A 25,061-nucleotide genomic window follows, 5' to 3' on the forward strand; every position below is an offset into this window, starting at 1 on the left:
TGGATTACAAATAGATCTGAGGATGCATGTGTGCAGATTGAAATGCTTCGTTCACATTATAGCCCAATAATGTTTCTGAGGTTTAAATATTGTACTAAGATTGGAAGAAGAAATCATAAACAATAGTTTATCTGGAGACAAATTCCAGGACTCTAGCAAGAACTGCACATACTGAAACAGTTTTAATGCATATACTGAACAGTCTTAAAATAGAGTAAACAGAGAGAATGATCACACAAAATTTATGTGAAAGCTACATAGATAAAGCAGCCAGCATACAAAAACAGGAAAAGTTGTAATAATGCTTGTGGATTCCCGAGTTAGTGGGACAAAATGCACCACTGGGCTCCTGTGGTAGGTGCAGTTTAAACTAAGCTTTTTATTTATTTATTTAAGGACAACAGAAATGAATTTGACTTTTACATAACTGATTACTAAGAATAATAGCTTCTGCCAAATTGTTCCAATGATCATCACCACTGTCAAAATATGAGCGCTTTTAGATTCTTTCTAAATTCCCTCTCTAGCCACCCACTTATTCCGTTACATAAGAACCTAGAGACTGGAACACAACATTCATCTTTTTAAGTACTGGATGCATAGAGAGGCACAGAAAATTAAAACTATTAAGTTAAAACTAGTTTATACTACGGCGCTTGAGAGCAGATCTCCAGACACAGTTTGAAACTGCAGAACAGGGAGTGTGGAGGGCTCCTACCATCAGATGTCCAAAATCCAATCCAAGATGTCCCCCATCAGCCTTCAAGCTGAAATTAATTCCTGTACATTAGTAACCAATGTAACAGACTTAGTGCCTGCCTCTGTACCAGCACTACCAGACAACAGTCAGTCAGTACCAGAAAGCTTGACTTTGGGGTTAGGCAGTCCTCGTATGGGGCCAAGTGTGTTGATGAGGCCACAAGTTAACATTTGGAATTAAGGATTATTCAGATCCATTTGGGGAAGAGGATTATTATGGCTCAGATCTGCATTTGCAGAAATGTCTAATTACCCAAGAATGTATATGATGGGGAAAATCAGAAAAACAGTGATTTGGGGAATGAAAGACTTCAGGGCTACTCAGTAACTACAATAAGCTCGTGATACACAGTGCCTAGTTTTGAAGTTCTTAATCATTTCAATATAACTGAGATATAAATGTAGGAAACCTGAAGTACATATGAAATAATATTCATGTTCATTTGGCATTTGTAAGGGGAATATTCTCTCCTAAAGAAGATGTAGGGAGAAGCCGTGCAAACTACTGCAAAATTCACACGTACAGAAGAAAACTGCTGAAGGTAAGTAACTTTCAGAAAAAAACTTGTGTTTTATTAACCATTATATGCTTTTTTAGACGTGGAAGCTGGTAGCTAGTAACAGCGATTAACAGCTTATCAAGAAAAAAATTATTATTTAAGTTTTTACATTACAGTGCACTGTGGTCACCTGCTTTAGTTCAACTCTGAAAATATATAAGGACTGAGGCACCCTCTAGCGGTAGACGTCGTTACAGCAGCTACAACACCGTACGCAGTTTCCATAAAGCAAATTGAATTCTCTCTCAAGACCTAATAATCTACGCAAACGTTTTCCTTAAATTTGCAGCAGATACATGAAAACTGTAGGAAAACTGAAACAGGACATTGATCAGGATGCATTGTACAATAAATACGTAATTTTAAAAACAAAAGTGAAAAAGTAAAAGGTTGAGTTTCACCTAGAAAAAAAAAATTATTTCCATCACAATAGAGACATTACTGGCACATACTTAGTTTTTCATTTTCTGATACACAGAATTGGCTACGAATTTTTCTACTATAATTAGTTTTAACTGTAATTCCAGATGACTCTCACATTAAATAACATCTTGAATCGTCCTCCCCCCCCCCTTTTGTGACTATGCAGCCCTTTTATTGAAAAGGTGGGTGGCTCTTAAAAGAGCCTTTGGGTTGAGCAGGTCTGGCACAGGCTGCGGAGGCAGCTTACTTGGAGCTGGTGTACTTGGTGACCGCCTTGGTGCCCTCGGACACGGCGTGCTTGGCCAGCTCGCCGGGCAGCAGCAGCCGCACGGCCGTCTGGATCTCCCGCGACGTGATGGTCGAGCGCTTGTTGTAGTGCGCCAGGCGCGACGCCTCGCCGGCGATGCGCTCGAAGATGTCGTTGACGAAGGAGTTCATGATGCCCATGGCCTTGGACGAGATGCCCGTGTCGGGGTGCACCTGCTTCAGCACCTTGTACACATAGATCGAGTAGCTCTCCTTGCGGCTCTTCTTGCGCTTCTTGTCGCCCTTCTTCTGCGTCTTGGTGACGGCTTTCTTGGAGCCCTTCTTGGGGGCGGGCGCAGACTTGGCCGGCTCAGGCATTGCTCACGGCGGGACTGTCTCAGAGAGCGACTTCCACTCAGCTGACAACAGGAAGACGAAAGTGGAGGAAGCGCCCGCGGGCCATTTATTTATAGCTCCCCTATGCAAATGAGCAGCATTCCTTTTGCCTCCTCTCATTGGTCAGTACGCGACCGCGCGTCATCCGTCCTGTACAGCCGCCTTTTATTGGTCCGAACTGGATTCGGCCCCTCATTGGCTGCCCAGCGAAGCCCGACGTGCCAGCCTATCAGCGCGGGGGCTCCGGCCATAGCGGGGGTATAGCCGAGCGCCGCCGGCTGCGCGCTGCGTTCCCCTGCTGGGTGCTGTGCGGAGCGGGTCGCTGCCATGTCCGGGCGCGGGAAGCAGGGCGGGAAGGCGCGGGCCAAGGCCAAGTCGCGCTCGTCGCGGGCCGGGCTGCAGTTCCCCGTGGGCCGCGTGCACCGGCTGCTGCGCAAGGGCAACTACGCGGAGCGGGTGGGCGCCGGCGCCCCGGTGTACCTGGCGGCCGTGCTGGAGTACCTGACGGCCGAGATCCTGGAGCTGGCGGGCAACGCGGCCCGCGACAACAAGAAGACGCGCATCATCCCCCGCCACCTGCAGCTGGCTATCCGCAACGACGAGGAGCTCAACAAGCTGCTGGGCAAGGTCACCATCGCGCAGGGCGGGGTGCTGCCCAACATCCAGGCTGTGCTGCTGCCCAAGAAGACCGACAGCCACAAGGCCAAGGCCAAGTGAATGCAACAGGAAGGCTGCGCGTTGTCACACCTCGAGATGATAATTAAAAGGCTCTTTTCAGAGCCACCCACAAAATCATAGAAGAGCTCAGGAATCCGTAATACACTTACGCAGTTGCATGAACTACTCAAGCCGTGCTGTGTTGTTTTTTTTTTTTCATATGTTTATTATCGGTATTTTTGTTTGGGCCATAGTAGCAACGCTTTCCATGTTTTTGTTAACAAAGTCGTGCCATAATGTTCTCCCGAAACAAACTCCTCCAGGGACGAGACAGAATACGTTTAGTTCTCAAACCGCAGAAAGCGAGAACAACCCATTTCGGTGTTAAGTCCCGCCTCCGTCCCCCTTCCGCGTTTTCCTTCCTTACGGGCGGCAGCAGCCGCCGCACCAGCCGCGATCTTCTCCGGGGAAGCGCGCGGGGAGGGGGAAGGGGGCAGCGGGCTGGGCTCGGCGCTGGCCAATCCTTGGTCAGGGCGGGCTTTTCCAATACCTAAAGCTTCTTTTCTTTCTCAAAGAGGACAAAAGGAATTGGAGAGCTCAGGGCTGTTTTCGGGGCGGTAAGAAAAGCCTCCCCTCCTCCCCCCGTAGTACACAAAGCATTTAAAGAGGCACCTTAAGAAATAATACAATACATTAGACATGGCTCAGTAGTAGCGTGCCTGGCAAATCCATTACTTTTGTTACAAAATATATACTTAAAAAAAGTTACATCCGATTTTTATCAAATCATTATAAAACATTTCGTCGTGGCAGTCAAACCAATTACTCGGCAAAAGATGCAAAAGTCTACACTTCCCTAAAGCCGCCGCGCTATACCGTGCTCGTTAGGGTTCGCTTCAGAAATCGCAGGGGAAAAAGACAATTGACCTCTGACGACTTACGAATTTCTGGATCCTTGCTGCAGGTGACTGACGACCTCGGTGCCTCAGCTCCTTTAGGGAAAGTGTGGGTGGCTCTTAAAAGAGCCGTTGGATAACAAAATATGTACAGCAGGACTCTTCGAGGATAATTTACTTCTTCTTGGGCGCTGCCTTCTTTGCCTTGGCTGCTTTGGGCTTGGCTGCCTTGGGCTTGGCAGCTTTGGGCTTCACTGCCTTTGCCTTAGCCGGGCTCTTTGCTGCCTTCTTGGGGCGGCCAGCCTTGGCGGTCTTCTTGGGGCTCTTGGCTGCTTTCTTGGTGGCGGTGGCTGCAGGCTTCTTGGCTTTCTTGGGGCTCTTCTTCACCGCTGCCTTCTTGGGCTTCTTGGCGGCGCTGGCAGGCTTCTTAGCCGCCGGCTTCTTGGGCTTGGCCGCGGCTGCCCGCTTCTTGGGCGCCTTCTCCTTCACCTCGCCGGGCTTCTTGCTGAGGCGGAAGGAGCCGGAGGCGCCGGTGCCCTTGGTCTGCACCAGGGTGCCCTTGCCGACGAGGCTCTTGAGCCCCAGCTTGATGCGGCTGTTGTTCTTCTCCACGTCGTAGCCGCCGGCGGCCAGCGCCTTCTTGAGCGCGGCGAGGGAGAGCCCCTTGCGCTCCTTGGAGGCGGCCACGGCCTTGGTGATCAGCTCGGTGACGCTGGGGCCCGCGGGCTTGCGCGCCTTGGAGCCGCCCGCCGCCTTCTTCGGCTTCTTGCCGGCGGCCTTGGCGCTGGGCGCGGGCGCATCGGGAGCGGCGGCGGGAGCGGTCTCGGACATCGCGGCGGCGTCCTCTGCGGAGCAGGCGAACACAATTGGGCTGGCGCGGGTCAGATGCTCGTATTTTTAGAGAGGAGCCGCGCGGTGATTGGTGCGTTGCAGAGCCCGCCCCGCTGCACGGCCGGGGAGCCCTTCGGTGTGCTCGATTTGTGTTTCTTTGGACTAACAAAAGTGTATTTTCCTCGGAATTTCTGCCACCAAATCGCCCCATCTCCCCGGGGAGGGAGGAGAAGACCAGGTACTTGCGTTCGGGAGAGTTTCCAGCCGCGGACACGCGTCCTGAGATAAAGGAGAAGCCAGAAATCCCGTGTGCTGCTGCTGGAGAGACCTCTGAAGAGAGAAACTTTTGTTTTTCATTGCAAATTAAAAATTTCCTTTCGACATAAATGTCACGGCAACGGCTATATCTGATTCTTTAGAGGGTTTTCTTGTGGTCTAAACCGAAATCTGCCGATTTAAAGCTATTTTGACTGTTTAAATTGATTTTGAAGAGGAGGAAGTAACACAGACTCCTCTTTCAGCTCTGAATATGGATTAAGAACCGGTTCCTTTGACCATGTGTTTTACCTCCTAAAACGCTAAAGTCTATTGAAATAGTGTCTCATACTACCTCCTATTGCACTTATTATACAGCCATAAGCAATTTGTTAATGTTTGGAAATCTATGAACATGTAGTTGTTTTATTTTGTCTTCTTGGAATTTCACTAGAAGGGAGGCAAAGTTACCCTGCTGCCTTGTGCTTTTTTTCCTTTGTTTGTTTTCCATATGAATTTCTGTACTAATTATTAAGTGGATCAAGATTATTTTTTTTCACATTGCATTTCTATTTCAAGTAACTCAATACCCTACATTACAAAATAGCAGCATTCTAACAGAAAGCAATCTCCTAAACTTCTGGTTATTTTTATTGATATTACTTTTGTGTCTCTAGTAATTTAAGATGTGGAGGACCTAACGTAGCAGTTATGTAGTTAGGTTCTTACTGCCCAGAAAGCATTATCTTGTTGTGTATTTTTTGTAATAGCTGGAAAATTTAAAACCACATTACTTTTTTTTTTTTTTTTTTTTTTCTGTGCCTCTCAGACAGTGTATTGAAACAAAGGTTTCAACAAAGCCAATGCTGAATCTTCTCACCGTTCAAAAAAGAAAAAAGAAAAAAAAGCCCACCTAATTCTTTCTTAGGCATTTTACAGTCATAGAAATGAGGAACTGCTTTCCTGACAAGAACTTATTGTGATAACCTGGGTTTCAATTAGGGGAGTGGTAGGCCATAGTTCACTCCTAAAGAACCAGGAAGAATTCAATCAATATTGATATCTGGTTGAAGATCATGTAATCTGCTGAAAACAGGATGGAGTTCTGGAATAATACTACTGAATCTGTACCTTTTTATAAAGAAGCATATTATCCATTGCCTTTTAATAGTTATTTAAGAATCACACAAATATTACACTTAAACCTAGCTTTCTCATTTTCTTTGATATCACCAGATATAGCACAGATGTAAACACAATTTATGCAGATATTGGCAACCAAAATTTCAAATTGTATAAATGCTTAACTTTAGATAAGTGTAATTCTATTTCCACTTTTTTTTTTTTTTTTTTTTTCATTTACAGCTGCTGCTTTGTCAACACTAAACATGAATACAACATGAAAACGTTAGTTTTCTGTTAAATTGGGTTTCACTGATTACAAAACCAAACACTATAAAGAGAAGCAATGCAACCTGCATCCTAGAAGACAAAACTATAAGGAAAAAGATTGCAGGAAAAGTGCACTTGAGCTCTGTAATGTTACAAGAGGAAGGTGATAGAAGGAGGTATCTCATTGGAGCTTTCTGGATCTTGTTTGTAAAAATTATGCAGCACAAGAGAAGGATATGAGAATGAAATATATCGGACTGAATGTGGATATTGAAGACATACCTCCATCAGTTACCAAAATTGCAGTAAAATAAGATTTTTTGTTAGCTCATTTTCTACACGTGCTCATAAACCAATGAATGAGATGTTCCAGTGACTTGATTACATAGGGCAACATCTAGCAGGGCTTGGAGATGACATTTAACAGCTGCCAAGAGACTTCACGGCACATAAGACAGAAGAAAGGTGTAGATCATGTATGACATGCCTGCAGAATGAAAACTGTTCCTGCCCAATCTTGTTATTCTGAACTCATATGCATTAACTTCAGTAGGCTTCACTGAAGGAGATTTAAATACTGCACCCCTCAGTTGTGGCTTCACAAGGTGTTGATTTGTGTTTATTGGGGGCTGAAACCGAAGTGGCTAAGATGGTCACTGTCCCAATTGTCTGCCTAGCCTTTCTACCAGCACTTGCTACCCTCTCCCTTTCCCAGAAGGGCCAGCTAATAACATGGGTAGGAGCTTCTGATCTACAACAGTTACAGCTTGCCACTTTAAAATAAACTGAAGTAACTTCATAAATTTCATGACATGGGGATAACACTAGGTTCTGCTCTTTCTTTTCTAGTGGCTCTCCGGCAAAGGTGGAAAATAACTTCAGCAACACAGAACTGTGTTTGTAGCATATCATCTCTACTTGAAAGAAATACATGCAGGACCAATATTGTGGAAAGTTATAATGCATTTGGGAGTTTGAAAAAGAGCTTGCTCCACAGTCAGAACAGATAGGTAAGAAGGAACGGAGAAATGTAATCAGGCAAATAAAAAAGGTGATGAAGGATTCTAAAGGAAACAGGAATCACAGTTTAATCTCTAGGTGAGCAAGTGAGAAAAAGGAAAAAAAAAAAATAATCTTATTTTATGCATGTTAGGCATTTTAGGCATATTTTGTTATAGAAAGACCTCAATAGGCCCCTACCTAAACTCTTGCCTGCAGTTTGGTTTTCCCAATAAGGAGAGTGGAGGGAGGTAGACTTCCTCATTCATTAAAAAAGGAGGAGAATGACATAAGGATCTCCAGAGATGACTTTAGAGAGATCATCACTGTAATACCTGCTACATCTGAATGACTTCAATTCTTCTCACCTTGTGGGCAGCCCAGCAGGCCACACTACATCACAAACCTGTACATGATTGCAATCTGAGCACTACAAGTCACTTCCCTTCAGATGTCCAGTTCTGTCCAACTTTTGCATTTTTCTATTAAGACCTCTTGGTGTAAGCAAGGAGACACAAACCACAGCCAAGAGATGGTGCAGCACGTGAGAACTATCACATTCCCATCTCCAGTTTAGGACCTGCCAGTACTTGTTCCTCAGAATATGATCTCTGGGTTATATTTAGATATGTGTGCATTAGTGCAGGGTAACATGGCGGTTGTTCTCAAGGAATTTGGTTAGGAGGCATTAGCATGAGAGCTAGCCATGCAAACATGGTTCATGGGCTACTCCACCAGCTGTGGAAGAGTCCTGTGATGGATCTTTCTTAGACAGCTGGAGAAAGTACAGTGGGTATGCCCAAGCAGCACAGTCCCTTCCTTTCCTCCAAGCAACAGTTTCCAGAGATTTCAGTGAGGGTCTTTATGCTGTGTGCTGCACTCCTGTGTACATGTTCCTCAGGAATGAGGTGTAAATACTCCCTGCAACCGTGATTACACTCATATTACAACGTTACACCCATGTCTTACTTACCCTCAGTGACTTCATCTTTATCCAAGTTACAAATGTAATAACTCTTGTGATCCAACCAGCCAGCACAGTTTAACAGCTTTTTAACCCTTTGCTATGCAATTTCAAAGTAGTACCTACCAAATTACAAACTCATTGCAGTTCTTCAAGTCTTTGCCTACATAACACCAGTGTTGCTTTTGCTGCTGATGCTGAGGAAGACTCCCAGGTGTAATGAAGCCATGCAGGGCTTTTTAAGCCAGCATAGGGCCAAGCATCTGTAGTGGGCAGGACAAGTAGGGTAGGGCAGTGGGTGACTGTCTCTGTAGACTCAGCTTTCTGGAATGCTGCACACTCCTCCCTGTACTCTTGGTTAAGGCATGGGGCACTCATTGAGGCCTCCCTGCATTGACATTGCTATGCCGTGTCATTTTGGAACTGAAAACCTAGTCTTTAACCTGGATATGGCAATAGTCAAAGGAACAGGGAAGGATGCCCTTCTTGGTGGGCATTCCCCTTGGTCCGTAGGGGAAGGGAAAATAAGCAACAAAAATTTGGAGGCCAAAACCTTCCCCCGGAGCAAGGGGGAAAAAAGATGCACTTTGCTCCGTACCACACAGGAGCCTCTACTGTTGACCAGGTTAAAATATTTTTACTTTTCTCACACATCGGCAGAGAAAAGGTCCTCGTTGTCAGTCAGCTATCAAAGAACAGTATTATTCATGTCTTAAAGAACTCTGGTCTTCCAAAACTAAAGTAAGGCATTTGACAGATGAACTTCTGGACCATCCTGACATGCTTTGAATGTAGTCATCAGCCATAGATCAAGAATGTCAGGCCCTGAGACAAGCTGTCTGTGATATGTAAGCAACAAGAACAGAAGCTCAACCATCCATTGCTACACAAAGAACTCCTTTCCACCCGAATTGCTTGTGCTTTTCTTTTACCCTCATTTAATAACAGTGAATGTCATTAAGAAAGTGTGCTACCACATTGTCCTTTCAGAGTAGTGTCTCCATCAGCACGGAGGTCTGACTTCTCAGACCAGTGAGCAGCCCACACAGAGCAATGCTGAGCAGCCCGCTCTTACTCCCCACAACCCCTTGGCAATCCTTCACCTTTTCTGCTCTCCACCCTTTCCTACGTGTGTGCCTGTACACCCTGTGAATACTGCTAAGAGCAGCACTGGTGCTTGCAGGGAACAATATGATCAATCTACATGCTCCCCTACCTCCAGTTAGAGCTCTGTTTGACATTTCTCAGGGAACAAAGTGACTTTGGGTTGGTACATGCATACAGAGCAGGTCTGCAGTCCACCCTGATGGATAACACCCCAGGTGCTGATGAGACAAGATGCAAGGTAGATTTGGGCTGCAACCCAACAACCACCTTTTTTTTTTTTTTTTTTTTTTTTTTTTTTTGTCACACAAGCAGTGACAGTGGTACCCAAATACCATGTAGGCTTGGCACACACTATCACTGAGATCCAAAGTGTTTTGTCATACAGCTTGTGAAGTTGCTTTTGCTAAGGGATGCTGCCTTGCCAGTTTTACTGAGCTGTGGGGGTGAAACAGGTCTTTGCTCCAGATAGGGCTGTTTGTGCCATCGTTCTAGAGCAGGAGTATCACAAGGCAGCATTAGGTTGGCAGTGACATAGGCTTGCTGTCTTCCTTTAGAAAACAGAAAAAAAAAAAAAAAAAAAAAGGTTTTGAAGAGGTATTAAATGCTGTGCTTTAGCTTATGTTTTTTATAGGACATGCTTCACAGCTGTGAAAGCTAAACGCTGGTGCCACAGAGGCACTGTCCCTGGTTAGGAGGTCACCCAGACTGCCAGAGACACTGCTAGGGCTGGCTGGTGCCCCTATTTCCCTACAATAAACAAGTGAGGGCCGTCACTCAGCACTCCTGCTATCAGACAGCTAGGAAGTCAGGAATTTGGCTTCACAGGCTGCTGAGTGAGATATGTGTGTACAGGATGGGCACATTCAAGAAGTCCCAGCACTTTATTTTTTCATGTATTTTGCCTGCAACCTGCCATGTGTATGCTAGTCTGAGGAAGTAGTTAAGTAGTTAAGTGTATTAAAGTCTAAACCTTGGCCTTCCTGATACAGTTTTTTTGTTTGTTTGTTTTGTTTCTTACATGCTGAAAATGTAGTGAATCTTTTGTTGATTTGTACATGAAATAAAGAGCAGAATAATAAGCTTAACTAGTGTGTTGTTTAAATTTAGAAGTCTGTAACACCTTCCATTTAACTATAAGGTTTAAAGACCAGGAAACAAAGCCAGCACTAAGCAGCTATGGGCAGGGATCAGCCTCTGTCCAGCTCTATAGAGGTAGCAAGTGAAAAGAAGCCAGGTGGGTTTTGGGGTTTGTGGATTTACCCAAACTGCAATAGGAGGCCCTTACAAGGAAGGAAAATTCATAGTCCCCATAATCCAAGTCTGTTGAGAGAAGGGTCTGCTCATTATTTGAGTAATTCTAATACCAACTGTCTACATTTAATGCATATTCACTTAAATAAACATCTGCTGGTGGGAGGGGGGCAGGAAGAGAGAAAAAGAAAAAATGGAAGAAAAAAAGAAGCAACAACCAACAAACCAAAAAAAAACAAACAAAAAACATAACAGTGTAGGATAAACATTTGTATCAAAACCTAAGTGGAGACAAAGGTGTAATCTCTGCTTGTTCTTTAATTAATTCTTTAGGAGAAAAGAGGTTTTGGCTTCCTTGGGTGCATGGAAAGGCTTTCAAGGGTTACTGCTGTCAGCCACATCACTGTACAAAGCCAGAAATATTTGTTTGCTTTTGACACCGAGGAAAAAGTAAAGCATTCTTATACTTTAAAAATATTACTTTTTAGGTTTTTCTCTTTTTATTTTACAACATATTTATTCTCTTAACATGGTGATTATTGAAAATGATTTTATCTCTTTTTTTGTAACTTCCTTCCCACTAGGGTGACAGGAACACCTGGTTATGGCCTCTTCAGTGATGAGGGAGACATTTGCTCATGCTCAGAAAAGGTCGGTATTAGGGACACATAAGACATAACTCTGGGAGGGGACAGAGGAGGAATACAAGGTGTAGTAGTTGAACTTGATTCTGCAGTTAAGGAATCCTGGATCCTAAGCAGGGAGAAATGAATGAGCAATATGACTGGGGCAGCCTTGAGATTCTGCTGCCCTTTGTAATGTATTCTAGATAGTGACTTGTTATCATAACAATGCAAGAACTGAGTCATTCACAAAAAACTGTCTTGTGGGCCAATATCCCATCTGTGACAGAGGCCAGCTAAATTAAAAAAAAAAAAAAAAAAAAAAGTGTATAAGAACATTGTCTCACCAAAATGATCTCTTAACTCCTAATGATTTGTAGGCCAGAGGCACTGTGAGCCAGAGGGGATGTCTTTGAACTGGAGAGCCCTCAATGGATTTTTTATCCAGTGTTTATTGACTTTCTCTGTATAGAGATTTAGTATCATGATTACAAGATTTAGTATTACATGAGAGATACTAAATCATTACATGATTTAGCATGACATATAATAAGAAGCTGAGGAACAGGGACATTGAAAGTGAGTGTGGGAGATGGGGAAACAGTTGATGGACATGTATACTAAGTGGGATTTATCTATTTATTTGAGAAGAATCCCGTTTATATGCAGTTAAGTGACCTGTCTGTATGTGTTTGCAAAAAGCTGAAAAACGTACTTTCTATGGTGCAGATGAAGTGGGACAAAGTGGCAACCAGCACAGTAGGAAGGCTAAACACCCTTTCTTGTGGCTGAGGAGAGGTGAAGAGAATATGTCTACTGGGGAGGGAACGACAAGTAATTTTACAGGACAGAGGAAAAAATCAGAAGCCTTCAAGGCCAGGCAGAGAGATTCCTTTGTAAAATATCTGAGCTGAAAGGTGCTGGGAAAGAATTACCTCATCATTATATTTTTAGATCCCATCACTTGCACAGACCTTCCCTCCTGGAGTCACCATGACTGAGACAGAACCAATGCCAATGCCAGCTAGAGAAAGGCTTGTCAGAGTTCCCAGAGCCTTTCATCTTGACAGGCTTTCCTCTGTCTCTGGATAATGAGGTGTGTATCAGGATTGTAGTCACACTCTCCATACTGGAATTATGCAAATCTTACAGCCCCAGAGGGGTTTGAGCCCTGCAAGGACAGCCAGCAGAAACTGAGGTATAGCTTTAACTGTTGTGATGACTGATTTTCAGTTGTGAGGTTGTATCACAGCAACAAATACATATTACATGAAAAGAAAAAAATAATAAAAAAAAAAGTACCTATCCACTCAGAATGATGTCAGATCTTTGCAGTCATGGAGGTACACATGCACATAGCTGAAGTAGTCACTTTTGTTGTGCATTTGATGTGCATGACTAATTTTCATCCAATTAGTAGCAGTGATCTAGATGGATGTATAATCCTTTTTAAGCATGACCAGGATCTTTGTGACTTAATCTTCAGCAACACTCCAGACACAGGAGAGAAAAAAAGGATCAACTCCAGCTCCGTGCTGATAAAGCCCATCATGGACTCGACAGCGATACCACAGTCTGAGTGTCAGGCATAGCCAGCTTCTACAATAAGATGCACACTTTTCTCTAACCTGAGGTGAAGGCATAGAAATGGCTTTCTTAATGGCCTGTAGCACAAACCAGATGCTAGCATAAGGCCTTGGGGTGACCCATCACATCTTACATTTAGCAGCCAGTGCTCAGCACTACCATTGAGTTCTTGCAATATAACCTCAGAAGTACTGAGACATGGTTCACATCTTAGCAACAGCAGTTGTCAGCAACACACACACAATTTGCTTGATTCAAAAAGTGGCTAACATGGGTCTTTGACTAATTCATGGTTGCGCAGAGGTGAGCTAAGATTTTTTTTTTTCCCATCTGGAAATTGATTCTATTTCTTACTTGTGCTTAAGTTAGTTCTCAGGCTCATGTATCAAACTCATGTAGCATAGTCACTTATATAAGGAAATGGGTTATTTATGATGCAGACAAATATCTTGGAATGAATGACAAAAGGCTTTCTTGAACTTACAACAATGGACTGGGAGAAAATGGCTTTCCTACAGTTGCCTAGTGCAGCATGCAGGGTGTTTTGAATGCAATATTTCAGAGAAGCTATCACCTGGAAACACAGTAACCCAGTGACATCCCAGCTTCTGCTCTCAAGAGCAGTCCCCAAGAATCTTGTAAACATGACAGAAAGAAGCCACTGGAAGTGGCAATGATAATTCTAAATTCATGGGTGCTCCAGGGGATATTGGGAGACACACTGTGTGCATTATCCCAGCCACAAACTTTATTACATGCTACCTTCATTTATGAATCGAGGAGAGTGTAGGACTAGATTTAGAGATTTTCAGGGACAAAAAAACAAACTTCGGAGTGAGTAGCATGCATGGTAGGCATGTAACCAAATTAGTGGACAGATATTTTAAGCTAGAAAACTGTATCTGGTTATTATACTTACTAATAAATGCATGATCTCTGTAGGTAAAATTCAGAGATTTGCTTCCAGGTGCATGAAAACTGATTGCTTTCACACAACTGATTACCACTCAAGTACTCCTTGGCTTACCAAGTATCCTGTGTGTCAAACAGCCCACTTAACAGGAAATAAGAGAAAATTGTAATTGTATTGATTTTAATAAAAATTACTAATAATATTAAATTATAAATGTTTATTTTAAAAACAAATATGTAGAATTAAAAAATAATATTGGAGAAGCGTATGCAGTCACGCTCGGCCCCGGAGAGAAAGAAGCCGGAGCGCCACCGCCCCGCCCGGAGCCGCCGGGGACCGGGAGGGGCGCGGCCGAGGCGGGGCCGGGGCCGGGGCCGGGGCTGCGGCGGGGCCCCGGGAGGTGCCCGAGAGAGGCGGTGGAGGGCGGAGGGCGGAGGGTGAAGGCCCCGCCCCGCCCCGCCCCGGCCGCAGGAGGGGACGCGCCGCCGGGACCGCCCCCGCCTCGCGCCCGCCCCTGCTTCCAACCAGGTCGGCTCCCCCGCTATAAAGGGCGCGGCGCGGCAGCGGGCCGCTCACAGCTCGGCTCAGGCAGCAGCAGCGGCACCATGTCCGGCAGAGGCAAGGGCGGGAAGGGGCTCGGCAAGGGGGGCGCCAAGCGGCACCGCAAGGTGCTGCGCGACAACATCCAGGGCATCACCAAGCCGGCCATCCGGCGCCTGGCGCGGCGCGGCGGCGTCAAGCGCATCTCGGGGCTCATCTACGAGGAGACGCGCGGCGTGCTCAAGGTCTTCCTGGAGAACGTGATCCGCGACGCCGTCACCTACACCGAGCACGCCAAGCGCAAGACGGTCACGGCCATGGACGTGGTCTACGCCCTCAAGCGCCAGGGACGCACCCTCTACGGCTTCGGCGGCTAAAGCGCGCAGGCAGCTGTTTCTCGGACCCTCTCGACACCCCAAAGGCTCTTTTAAGAGCCGCCCACCTTCTCTTCAGAAAGAGCTGTATCGCGTTTGGTCGGGTTCTTGAAGCTGTTTCTGTACAGAAGTATGTTGCAACTAGTTTCTACCCGCCCCACTAAGGTTTTGGTGCCTAGCACCGTATCGTATCGTGGTGCTTGAGGCTGTTTCGCAGGGCTCTGTTACGTAATTCCCTTCCCACTTCCCTCGCTGCTCTTCGCGTTTAGCAGCCGCTTCCGGGACAAACTGGTTGGGCTGCTTGTTAACTGAGCGCTGTACGAGCCGGTGGCCCTTCCGAGGGAGGCGCCCACCGCTACTGAGAGCAAGCCTGCAATGTGCTGGGCGTAGGCTCCGATCCTCCCAGGGCTGTAGCCACGTCCGGAAAAGCCGCGAGCGAAGGGGGGGCCCTAGCGAGCAAAGGGGGAGGAAGGTATCCGCCTTGTCAAGCACCCTGAGGGCATGGGGGAGGCCACTCTTCCCTCCCAGTGGCTCCAGCCCACAGAAAAAAAGCACAGCGACCACGCGCGCTGGGCTCGCTTTAGGAGGCGGAGCGCCCTCACCCTTTGAAAAGCCCGCGCGGGGCAGCCACAGGCTCCAACTGCTCCCGCGCCACGGGCGGCTCTGCTCGAGCCCGGCTCGCCGCAGCTGGCGGCGCCTGGGCTGAGAGCGCTGCTCCGGGGGTGAGTGCGGGGCCTACGAGGAAGGGCCGAGGCTGCCCGGCCGCAACCGGGCTCTCCCATGTAGAGCCTGGGCGTTAGAGCAGGGCAAGACTCCCGCACACTTCTCGTCAGAAGGGCGGGCGTACGCCCCCTCTCCTCTCTCTCTGTACCTCTTCAACAGGAGCGTCTCAAGCTCTTTCTCGAGGCTGTGGGTGGCTCTGAAAAGAGCCTTTGGGTTTCAGTGGTCCGCGCCGGGCCTGTCTCCGGGGCCGCTTTACTTGCTCTTTGCCTTGTGGCTTTCGGTCTTCTTGGGCAGCAGCACGGCCTGGATGTTGGGCAGCACCCCGCCCTGCGCGATGGTGACCTTGCCCAGCAGCTTGTTGAGCTCCTCGTCGTTGCGGATGGCCAGCTGCAGGTGGCGGGGGATGATGCGCGTCTTCTTGTTGTCGCGGGCCGCGTTGCCCGCCAGCTCCAGGATCTCGGCCGTCAGGTACTCCAGCACGGCCGCCAGGTACACCGGGGCGCCGGCGCCCACCCGCTCCGCGTAGTTGCCCTTGCGCAGCAGCCGGTGCACGCGGCCCACGGGGAACTGCAGCCCGGCCCGCGACGAGCGCGACTTGGCCTTGGCCCGCGCCTTCCCGCCCTGCTTCCCACGGCCTGACATCGCTGCTCGCTCTCTGCGCGCTGCACACACACCCGACGAGAAGCCCTCTCCGAATGAATTACCCGCGCCCCGCGGCCCGCCCTTATATCCCTTCCCCTTGCGCGGCCCGCGCCTCCTGATAGGCCCAGGCGCACCCGGGGAGCGCGCAGCCAATGCCCGAGCGAATCTCGCCCTCACCAATCGCTCTCGGCTGCTCGATCGCCGAGGCGGGGGGGATGCAGAGAGGGAAATGCAGATCTGTGTGTCTTTGGAGGACTCTCAGAGGGCAGAGGGGTGGGGGGTCTGGCAGACGAAACGCGGTAGCTTCAGTCGAATTCACAAAGATTCAATGACTTTAAACAGCGTCTAGTCCTCTGATTAAAATTAAAGTGTTGTTATCACATCATCAGAAAAAAATAGAGTACATTTTTTCACTTTAATTCCATTACACATTTCCTAATTTTTATGTATCTTCGATACCATTGTTTCCTACCTTCTGATTTCTTTTTTACTGCAATATTTCAAAAAGTTAAAGTAAGGCTTTTTAGAACTTAACGATAAACTAAAGCCTTTCTGCATGAAAACATCGATGCTGAAAACATACATTTTTTTTTCTGCATAGGGTTAATAAAGAAATATGCAGAAGGGAAAGTAAAATATATTTAAGCTTTTGTAAAGAATCTTCAGGTAGTATGTGGATATATTCCTGAAATGGAAATACAAGTTGATACCGTGTATCAGAAATTATCCGTGTGACTAAGTACATAGAAAGGACAAAGACGGAACCAGGGGGTGGTCTTTTCCAAAGGCGGTAAATTTAAAATTAGAATCCACCAATGAGATTCAGCGTGTATGTATCCGCCTATCAGAGCTGGGAACGCTGCTATATATACAGGCAGTGTGCGAACGCGCTCTCACTACCTTTTGTTGCTTCGCTTGCAGTAGCTGTTGCTAGCGATGGCGCGTACAAAGCAGACGGCGCGTAAGTCGACGGGCGGGAAGGCGCCCCGCAAGCAGCTGGCCACCAAGGCGGCCCGCAAGAGCGCGCCGGCCACGGGCGGCGTGAAGAAGCCGCACCGCTACCGGCCCGGCACGGTGGCGCTGCGCGAGATCCGCCGCTACCAGAAGTCGACGGAGCTGCTGATCCGCAAGCTGCCCTTCCAGCGGCTGGTGCGCGAGATCGCGCAGGACTTCAAGACCGACCTGCGCTTCCAGAGCTCGGCCGTGATGGCGCTGCAGGAGGCGAGCGAGGCCTACCTGGTGGGGCTCTTCGAGGACACCAACCTGTGCGCCATCCACGCCAAGCGCGTCACCATCATGCCCAAGGACATCCAGCTCGCCCGCCGCATCCGAGGGGAGCGTGCATAAGCAGATTTCAGTCACAAAATTTCAATTTTACACGACAACTATCATCATCCCAAAGGCTCTTTTAAGAGCCAATACATAAACCGTAAAAAGAGCTGTGGCACTCTTTATTGGAATATAATTGTGAACTATATCTTCAAGGTGTAGGTATCAGGTAAAGCAGATCATCCTTCTGAAAATCGTTTCTAAATTATAAATGGTTATTATTAAGTACAAACAAGGAGATACCATGTTTCCTTTGCCGGATCTCCCCTCACCCGCTGAGAGGCACCCGCCCAAACATTTCTCCCTGCCCCCATTCTCAAATCCCCCAGGTTTGCCATCCACTCGCCCCCCCCCCTCCCCCCTTAGCGGCAGAGATGCCGTAGGAAAAAGGAGCGGTGACAAAAGGGACGAGAAGGACGGGGGCCGGCGCGGAAGCGGGCTGCAGCGGCTGGCGCCGAGTTTTCGCACCGCGATCGGAGCGGAGCCGCCCGGTGCGTCCCGCGGCGTCATTGGCTGGGCCGAGAAGGAGAGGTGGGGGGAAGGGTCGCTGTGCCGTGCCGATTGGTGAGGGCGAGATTCGCTCGGGCATTGGCTGCGCGCTCCCCGGGTGCGCCTGGGCCTATCAGGAGGCGCGGGCCGCGCAAGGGGAAGGGATATAAGGGCGGGCCGCGGGGCGCGGGTAATTCACTCGGAGAGGGCTTCTCGTCGGGTGTGTGTGCAGCGCGCAGAGAGCGAGCAGCGATGTCAGGCCGTGGGAAGCAGGGCGGGAAGGCGCGGGCCAAGGCCAAGTCGCGCTCGTCGCGGGCCGGGCTGCAGTTCCCCGTGGGCCGCGTGCACCGGCTGCTGCGCAAGGGCAACTACGCGGAGCGGGTGGGCGCCGGCGCCCCGGTGTACCTGGCGGCCGTGCTGGAGTACCTGACGGCCGAGATCCTGGAGCTGGCGGGCAACGCGGCCCGCGACAACAAGAAGACGCGCATCATCCCCCGCCACCTGCAGCTGGCCATCCGCAACGACGAGGAGCTCAACAAGCTGCTGGGCAAGGTCACCATCGCGCAGGGCGGGGTGCTGCCCAACATCCAGGCCGTGCTGCTGCCCAAGAAGACCGAAAGCCACAAGGCAAAGAGCAAGTAAAGCGGCCCCGGAGACAGGCCCGGCGCGGACCACTGAAACCCAAAGGCTCTTTTCAGAGCCACCCACAGCCTCGAGAAAGAGCTTGAGACGCTCCTGTTGAAGAGGTACAGAGAGAGAGGAGAGGGGGCGTACGCCCGCCCTTCTGACGAGAAGTGTGCGGGAGTCTTGCCCTGCTCTAACGCCCAGGCTCTACATGGGAGAGCCCGGTTGCGGCCGGGCAGCCTCGGCCCTTCCTCGTAGGCCCCGCACTCACCCCCGGAGCAGCGCTCTCAGCCCAGGCGCCGCCAGCTGCGGCGAGCCGGGCTCGAGCAGAGCCGCCCGTGGCGCGGGAGCAGTTGGAGCCTGTGGCTGCCCCGCGCGGGCTTTTCAAAGGGTGAGGGCGCTCCGCCTCCTAAAGCGAGCCCAGCGCGCGTGGTCGCTGTGCTTTTTTTCTGTGGGCTGGAGCCACTGGGAGGGAAGAGTGGCCTCCCCCATGCCCTCAGGGTGCTTGACAAGGCGGATACCTTCCTCCCCCTTTGCTCGCTAGGGCCCCCCCTTCGCTCGCGGCTTTTCCGGACGTGGCTACAGCCCTGGGAGGATCGGAGCCTACGCCCAGCACATTGCAGGCTTGCTCTCAGTAGCGGTGGGCGCCTCCCTCGGAAGGGCCACCGGCTCGTACAGCGCTCAGTTAACAAGCAGCCCAACCAGTTTGTCCCGGAAGCGGCTGCTAAACGCGAAGAGCAGCGAGGGAAGTGGGAAGGGAATTACGTAACAGAGCCCTGCGAAACAGCCTCAAGCACCACGATACGATACGGTGCTAGGCACCAAAACCTTAGTGGGGCGGGTAGAAACTAGTTGCAACATACTTCTGTACAGAAACAGCTTCAAGAACCCGACCAAACGCGATACAGCTCTTTCTGAAGAGAAGGTGGGCGGCTCTTAAAAGAGCCTTTGGGGTGTCGAGAGGGTCCGAGAAACAGCTGCCTGCGCGCTTTAGCCGCCGAAGCCGTAGAGGGTGCGTCCCTGGCGCTTGAGGGCGTAGACCACGTCCATGGCCGTGACCGTCTTGCGCTTGGCGTGCTCGGTGTAGGTGACGGCGTCGCGGATCACGTTCTCCAGGAAGACCTTGAGCACGCCGCGCGTCTCCTCGTAGATGAGCCCCGAGATGCGCTTGACGCCGCCGCGCCGCGCCAGGCGCCGGATGGCCGGCTTGGTGATGCCCTGGATGTTGTCGCGCAGCACCTTGCGGTGCCGCTTGGCGCCCCCCTTGCCGAGCCCCTTCCCGCCCTTGCCTCTGCCGGACATGGTGCCGCTGCTGCTGCCTGAGCCGAGCTGTGAGCGGCCCGCTGCCGCGCCGCGCCCTTTATAGCGGGGGAGCCGACCTGGTTGGAAGCAGGGGCGGGCGCGAGGCGGGGGCGGTCCCGGCGGCGCGTCCCCTCCTGCGGCCGGGGCGGGGCGGGGCGGGGCCTTCACCCTCCGCCCTCCGCCCTCCACCGCCTCTCTCGGGCACCTCCCGGGGCCCCGCCGCAGCCCCGGCCCCGGCCCCGGCCCCGCCTCGGCCGCGCCCCTCCCGGTCCCCGGCGGCTCCGGGCGGGGCGGTGGCGCTCCGGCTTCTTTCTCTCCGGGGCCGAGCTCGCCCCCGAGATCGGCGTGCTCCCTCCGCCCTGCCTCACTGGACCGAGTCCCGGCGCGTCCCTGCGCAGGGGGCCGGGGACCGTGGACCGTGGCGGCTCCTCGGAGCGATCCATCGGGCCCCGGCTCGCCCCACGGCAGGGTCTCCGAGCAATGCGGGATCCCTGCTCCTCTGCCTGGCTTGTTGTCTTCTGCCATCTGCTGGGCATGAGTTCATTTTCATCAATAAATTCTGATAATTTTTAGATTTGACGTGAAAAATAACTTCTGGAGCATGTATTGATATATATATTTTTTTGTCTCTGCTTATCTTTTTTTTTTTTTTTTCGTAATTATGATTATTTTGTTTATTACTTCTTTTGTCTCTCTGCATCACATCTTCTTCGTTATTGACATATCTACCCTTGGGTGTAAATTACCCTGTAGGTCTTGAGTATGTTTTGTTTGTAAGATTGGTTGCTGTTCTTACATATTTTTGATTTCTTCTTTTTTGCATTGCAGAAAATCCCTGAACTTTTCATCTATAGTTATTTCGGTACTGGGTACAGTATGCATGCAACGAAGATGACTACAGTGTAAAAACACTTGAACGGTATGTCCATATTTCTTTTTTCCTGTCGGCCTTTTGTATTATGCATTTTGGTCCTACTTATGTCCCAAACTCTTGTAAATACTAGTAGATGTAGAAATAAATAATATATTGCAAAAATTACAACTAATATATTTTAAAAATAATTTATAAAAGAATAGGCGAACTATAGAAAATATCCTTTTAAGTACCTGTGTAAATTCTGGATGTGTTTCTTGAAGAGTTTCTTAATGATAACTGTTCCCTGTTCTCTTAAATTATCTGCATTTTTACTTTTCTTACAATACTCTTCTTAGCTTCATCTTCATAAATCGTCAACATAGACTATCAATATAGAGACCAGAGAGGTTTTATTAGTGCAGGAATACTTTTATATGAGGGTGAAAATATTATTTATAGGTTGCAAACACAAAGTCAACCTCTTGTGAAGACCAGAGTTGAAGATGTGAAACGTGATCATCAGATGTAAGATGAATGTCAAAAGAGTACACACAGAATCAATAAACAGTTGAAATCACTTCAAAAGGTCGGCCTTCTTCTTTGTTCTTGTTTATGTCCCTAAATTATTTCAACTATTGGAGCCTTAGAAAGCAGTATTTCATGCACATCTTATTTCATACCTTTCTGAAATATATTTCCACTCACTTATGTATCACCTTGCTACTTTTCCCTGCTGTCTCCACGTCAGTATATGCTGAAGTATTCACCTGCCAATCTATTCATACATGCAATGATTAAAATCTTCACAAAATAGCTAAGCAGGAAGGGATCTATTTGAGATTACAGAAATTCACTGTCCCTTGAATTTTGGGGGATTATTCATGAATTCTAAGCTTCAAGAACTGGATGGAAGCTCTCTTGAAAGCTTTCCGAAAATCCAATATCAGGTCTCATAGTTGTGGTTACTAGAATTTAAGTAAATAGTTCTATAACGCAAATGATAATTTTAAGGTTTCATCAATCACAGTGTTAAAGGAGAAGAGGAGCTTTAAGAATTATAGGACAAATTTCAGTCTCTGTAGAGCAGAGACTTAGCAGAAGATCCAAATGACATTTTATGTTAATAAAATAGAAAAATAAAGTCTTTTTAAGTTTTTATGTTGCAATTACATTTATTAATTTGTTTGTTTGTTTATTAAATAGTAAACCTAGAGCAGTGAGCTAATAGGCATTGAACCAGAGAGGCACTCCTTTTAGTGTAGAAATACCTAGGCTTGGGCTGCGGTAGGCCGCAAAGGAGCTTGACCAATTATACCACAGAAGGAATTAGGCTTATTGGTATCGGTGGTGTTGGGGAACTCCACATACTGCTTTTGCCACTTCTGGGGAAATAAAAGACATTCCAAGTACATTAGGGTTTTCCCAAGCATCCTGGCTTTCCTCTACTATACTCAAACTTTGCTTGTGTCATAACTGGAGTTTCCAAAGGGCAATAACTGCTAGCTGCCTGTGGGCAAGATGGCCCCATTCATGTCCTAACTCTGCAATTCTGGATGGAGTTCTAATCTGATATTTTAAAAAGTGCTCTAAGTCACCTCATTCTTCAGTCATCTTTGGGAATTTGAGAACTGAAAAACAATACTTTCTAGCCCATCCTAATTTCTATTAATCTAAAAATCCTTATTTCTAGACCTATACTGTTGACTAAGCAAAAATTGTTCCTTATTATCATTTCCTCTCTTGTGATGCTGAGTCCGCTTCAGCTGCAGGTATTTGGTCTATTGCTTTATCATAAACTGTGTTTGCTCCACACATGAGAAAAAGAAAAATTAAAAGTTCCAGTCCACTGGAGCAGCATGCGGCTTCTGTTTCCTCAGTAGCAATGTTTCAGTCCTCTGAGAGTGATAGTGAAAAAGGCCGGAAGACAGGGAAGTAGGTTTCATCTGTATTTTAATGGCATTTCTGTGATTTATAAATAATAATATTTCCTGGTAATAAGGCAAGTCCTGTTGTTTGAAGAACAATGTGATTTTGAAATTTCCTCAAATGTAGAATACAGGCTCTTTGGAACATTTTCTAATGCATATCCCGCCTTGAACTGCAGCCAATATCCAGGAATTTGACAAAAGAATCAAATAAGACTGACATACTTATAAGCCAAGAGCCTCATCATTGCAGAAGCCACAATTTACGGTGAAGTTTATTAAGAATCTTTCAGACTGATAAGGATGACAATATTGCTTACTGTACAAGTCCAGAGAGTTGACAGAAAGCCATTTAATGTAATAAGCTTGAACAGAAAGAAAGCAAGAAAGTGAGCAAGAACAAAAAAAACACGTGCAAGTGTTAATGAACTAGAGAGTGCTTAGCTCCTCTATCTCTGTGAGGACTTCATACCCACGTTCATTGTTACAATGAGGTCACTGCTACTAGTTTAGAAAAATCTTTTCCTCCGAGTGTCAGAACTGCTTGCAAGACAGTCTTCAGTAATGTCCCTGAGGATCTTAATTCCCTGAATTTTAATAAATAACCACCAGATACAATTATTTTTTTTTACTTTCTGTGTTCATACAATACACAATACTGCAAACTCATACCTAGCATTTCTGTCTTGCTTGTTATCACAGACAGATCTTTCAGAAGACATATTTACCTTTGTCTTACAGGCTGATCTGCATTCTCTGGGACACCTCACATAGCCATGTATTTCTTCATTCATTTCACCTCCAAATAGAGAAAAATAAAAAATGTGTGTTAAATTACTGAATAATTCAAGTCCATACTTTAATGTAAAGATTTCACATGATTTGCTTTTTGAGTGACTTTAATAAAACACAATTATTAAAAAATGTTCAAAGGGGTCATGTGATATTTCCATCTTCTTTCATTTAGCAGGGGTTACTGTCAGGATATAGTTCCTGTTATTTCTTAGAGACATTCAGTTTCACATAAACACGTGTAAATAGGAAAGAATATGACATTTCCCTAATGTAACGTGGACACTCAAGACAATGTGTTTGTATATTTTCCCAGTCCCGGGCTTCTGGAATTCTACGCTGTACAGTCATTTGATTTACCTTGTTACAATTTCTTGTAGCCCTGGACAGATCTGCTCTGCTGTTTTGAGTGGCTGATGATAGCCTACTATCTATTGTGTGATACAATGTTATTGCAGCCAGGCTGTTAAATGTTTCATATTAAAAATAATTATTACAATTATAAAAGTAGGGAATTTTTTGAAGGCTTGAAGGCAGAAACCAAGAATTCGTTGTTTTTTTTTCTGTTGGATTATTTGTGTGTTTGGATATGGAGCTGCCACTGTCGAGGAGAAAGAGACTTCTTGAAACGGTGTAAAAAGCTATCTTTCTTCTAAAAAGATCAAAGCGGCGAGTCATCTGATGCTGTCAGCCGAGCAATACCATCAACATTCCCTCATTAGAACAGAGAAATCAGTCCTGCATAATAAAGGGTCCTGGTCGCACTCACCAAGGACGGGGTTTGCAGCTTTACCTCACCGCTCAGGTCAAATTTTCACTACGCCCCAGATTCTGCTTCTCAAGGAATGTTAATAATTTGCGATACACAGGACATACTTCTTATATTTTAAGATTAAAAGACAGTGTACTGCCGTAGTAAGTATGCTGACTCCCAAAGTCAGCAGACGGAAGCAGCTTTCCGAAGGGTGTATCGAAAGCATATTCCCAGGAACATCAGCCCGCACAGAGAGGTGCGGCGGTGCTTTGCTCCATTTTACACCCAGACAGGCGCAAAGTGATGCCGGCTTTCCCACACGCTGCTGAAGCGACGGCTTCTGCCAGACGTGGGGGCGGCCGGAGGGACGCTGAGCTCCCGAATCCTCACGGGGGGCCCCGCTGCGTTACTTCCTCGGGGTTACCGCCGCTGTGCGCGGTTTCCAGCCCTTGGAACCACTCCGGTGTTGGCCCTGCTCTGGAGAGGACCTCCCAGACCGCAGTATGCCCGCGGGCTGTGCCAGCTCGGGGATGCGTGGGTTTTAATCTAAAAAACAAAGCCAAAGTTTCCCTGTCCCTGCGTAGGAACGGCCCCGCGCCGCGGGGCTTCTCGGGTCGCAGGTCGCTCGTTTTTCCTCCTGCCAGCGGGAAACGCCGGCAGAGCCCGCGCCCCACTCCCTGCCGGCACGGAGCAGGGACGGCGAGTTTGGGAGGCGAAGGCGCCTGGGGGCGATGCAGGAGCGCGGCGGGGCCGGGCCGGGCCGGGCCGCACCAATCAGCGCGCGCGGCGCTGCTATAAAAGGGGCGGCGGCGGCGGCCGCGCCATTGTTCTGCCGGCTCCGCAGGAGGCGTC

The 25,061-nt window shown here is 48.0% G+C and overlaps 7 protein-coding genes and 1 pseudogene across 7 annotated transcripts; 4 read left to right on the forward strand and 4 right to left on the reverse strand.

The window, feature by feature from the left end:
• Positions 1-1,914: 1,914 nt before the first annotated feature.
• LOC116502359 (histone H2B 1/2/3/4/6) lies at positions 1,915-2,789 on the reverse strand. Its single transcript, XM_032208245.1, has one exon. The coding sequence runs from the start codon at positions 2,364-2,366 to the stop codon at positions 1,986-1,988; it is 381 nt and encodes a 126-aa protein (XP_032064136.1). The 5' UTR covers positions 2,367-2,789; the 3' UTR covers positions 1,915-1,985.
• On the forward strand, positions 2,469-3,222 carry LOC116502352 (annotated as a pseudogene).
• Positions 3,223-3,247: 25 nt separating this feature from the next.
• LOC116502351 (histone H1.01) lies at positions 3,248-4,774 on the reverse strand. The gene has a single exon (XM_032208237.1). The coding sequence runs from the start codon at positions 4,766-4,768 to the stop codon at positions 4,112-4,114; it is 657 nt and encodes a 218-aa protein (XP_032064128.1). The 5' UTR covers positions 4,769-4,774; the 3' UTR covers positions 3,248-4,111.
• A 9,681-nt stretch (positions 4,775-14,455) lies between these two features.
• On the forward strand, positions 14,456-14,847 carry LOC116502375 (histone H4). Its single transcript, XM_032208262.1, has one exon. It carries the CDS (start codon positions 14,465-14,467, stop codon positions 14,774-14,776), a length of 312 nt encoding a protein of 103 aa, XP_032064153.1. The 5' UTR covers positions 14,456-14,464; the 3' UTR covers positions 14,777-14,847.
• A 901-nt stretch (positions 14,848-15,748) lies between these two features.
• On the reverse strand, positions 15,749-16,138 carry LOC116502357 (histone H2A type 2-C). Its single transcript, XM_032208243.1, has one exon. It carries the CDS (start codon positions 16,136-16,138, stop codon positions 15,749-15,751), a length of 390 nt encoding a protein of 129 aa, XP_032064134.1.
• A 930-nt stretch (positions 16,139-17,068) lies between these two features.
• On the forward strand, positions 17,069-17,485 carry LOC116502368 (histone H3). Its single transcript, XM_032208254.1, has one exon. The coding sequence runs from the start codon at positions 17,075-17,077 to the stop codon at positions 17,483-17,485; it is 411 nt and encodes a 136-aa protein (XP_032064145.1). The 5' UTR covers positions 17,069-17,074.
• Positions 17,486-18,208: 723 nt separating this feature from the next.
• LOC116502356 (histone H2A type 2-C) lies at positions 18,209-18,598 on the forward strand. The gene has a single exon (XM_032208242.1). The coding sequence runs from the start codon at positions 18,209-18,211 to the stop codon at positions 18,596-18,598; it is 390 nt and encodes a 129-aa protein (XP_032064133.1).
• Positions 18,599-19,570: 972 nt separating this feature from the next.
• Positions 19,571-19,882, reverse strand: LOC116501948 (histone H4). The gene has a single exon (XM_032207608.1). It carries the CDS (start codon positions 19,880-19,882, stop codon positions 19,571-19,573), a length of 312 nt encoding a protein of 103 aa, XP_032063499.1.
• Positions 19,883-25,061: the final 5,179 nt, after the last annotated feature.

This window comes from Aythya fuligula, chromosome 1 (assembly GCF_009819795.1).
Source record: "Aythya fuligula isolate bAytFul2 chromosome 1, bAytFul2.pri, whole genome shotgun sequence".
Lineage (NCBI taxonomy): Eukaryota > Metazoa > Chordata > Aves > Anseriformes > Anatidae > Aythya > Aythya fuligula.

Coding starts and splice junctions, on each gene's coding strand:
- LOC116502357 (XM_032208243.1), bottom strand. CDS start 16,138: ATGTCAGGCCGTGGGAAGCAGGGCGGGAAGGCGCGGGCCAAGGCCAAG.
- LOC116502368 (XM_032208254.1), top strand. CDS start 17,075: ATGGCGCGTACAAAGCAGACGGCGCGTAAGTCGACGGGCGGGAAGGCG.
- LOC116502375 (XM_032208262.1), top strand. CDS start 14,465: ATGTCCGGCAGAGGCAAGGGCGGGAAGGGGCTCGGCAAGGGGGGCGCC.
- LOC116501948 (XM_032207608.1), bottom strand. CDS start 19,882: ATGTCCGGCAGAGGCAAGGGCGGGAAGGGGCTCGGCAAGGGGGGCGCC.
- LOC116502356 (XM_032208242.1), top strand. CDS start 18,209: ATGTCAGGCCGTGGGAAGCAGGGCGGGAAGGCGCGGGCCAAGGCCAAG.
- LOC116502359 (XM_032208245.1), bottom strand. CDS start 2,366: ATGCCTGAGCCGGCCAAGTCTGCGCCCGCCCCCAAGAAGGGCTCCAAG.
- LOC116502351 (XM_032208237.1), bottom strand. CDS start 4,768: ATGTCCGAGACCGCTCCCGCCGCCGCTCCCGATGCGCCCGCGCCCAGC.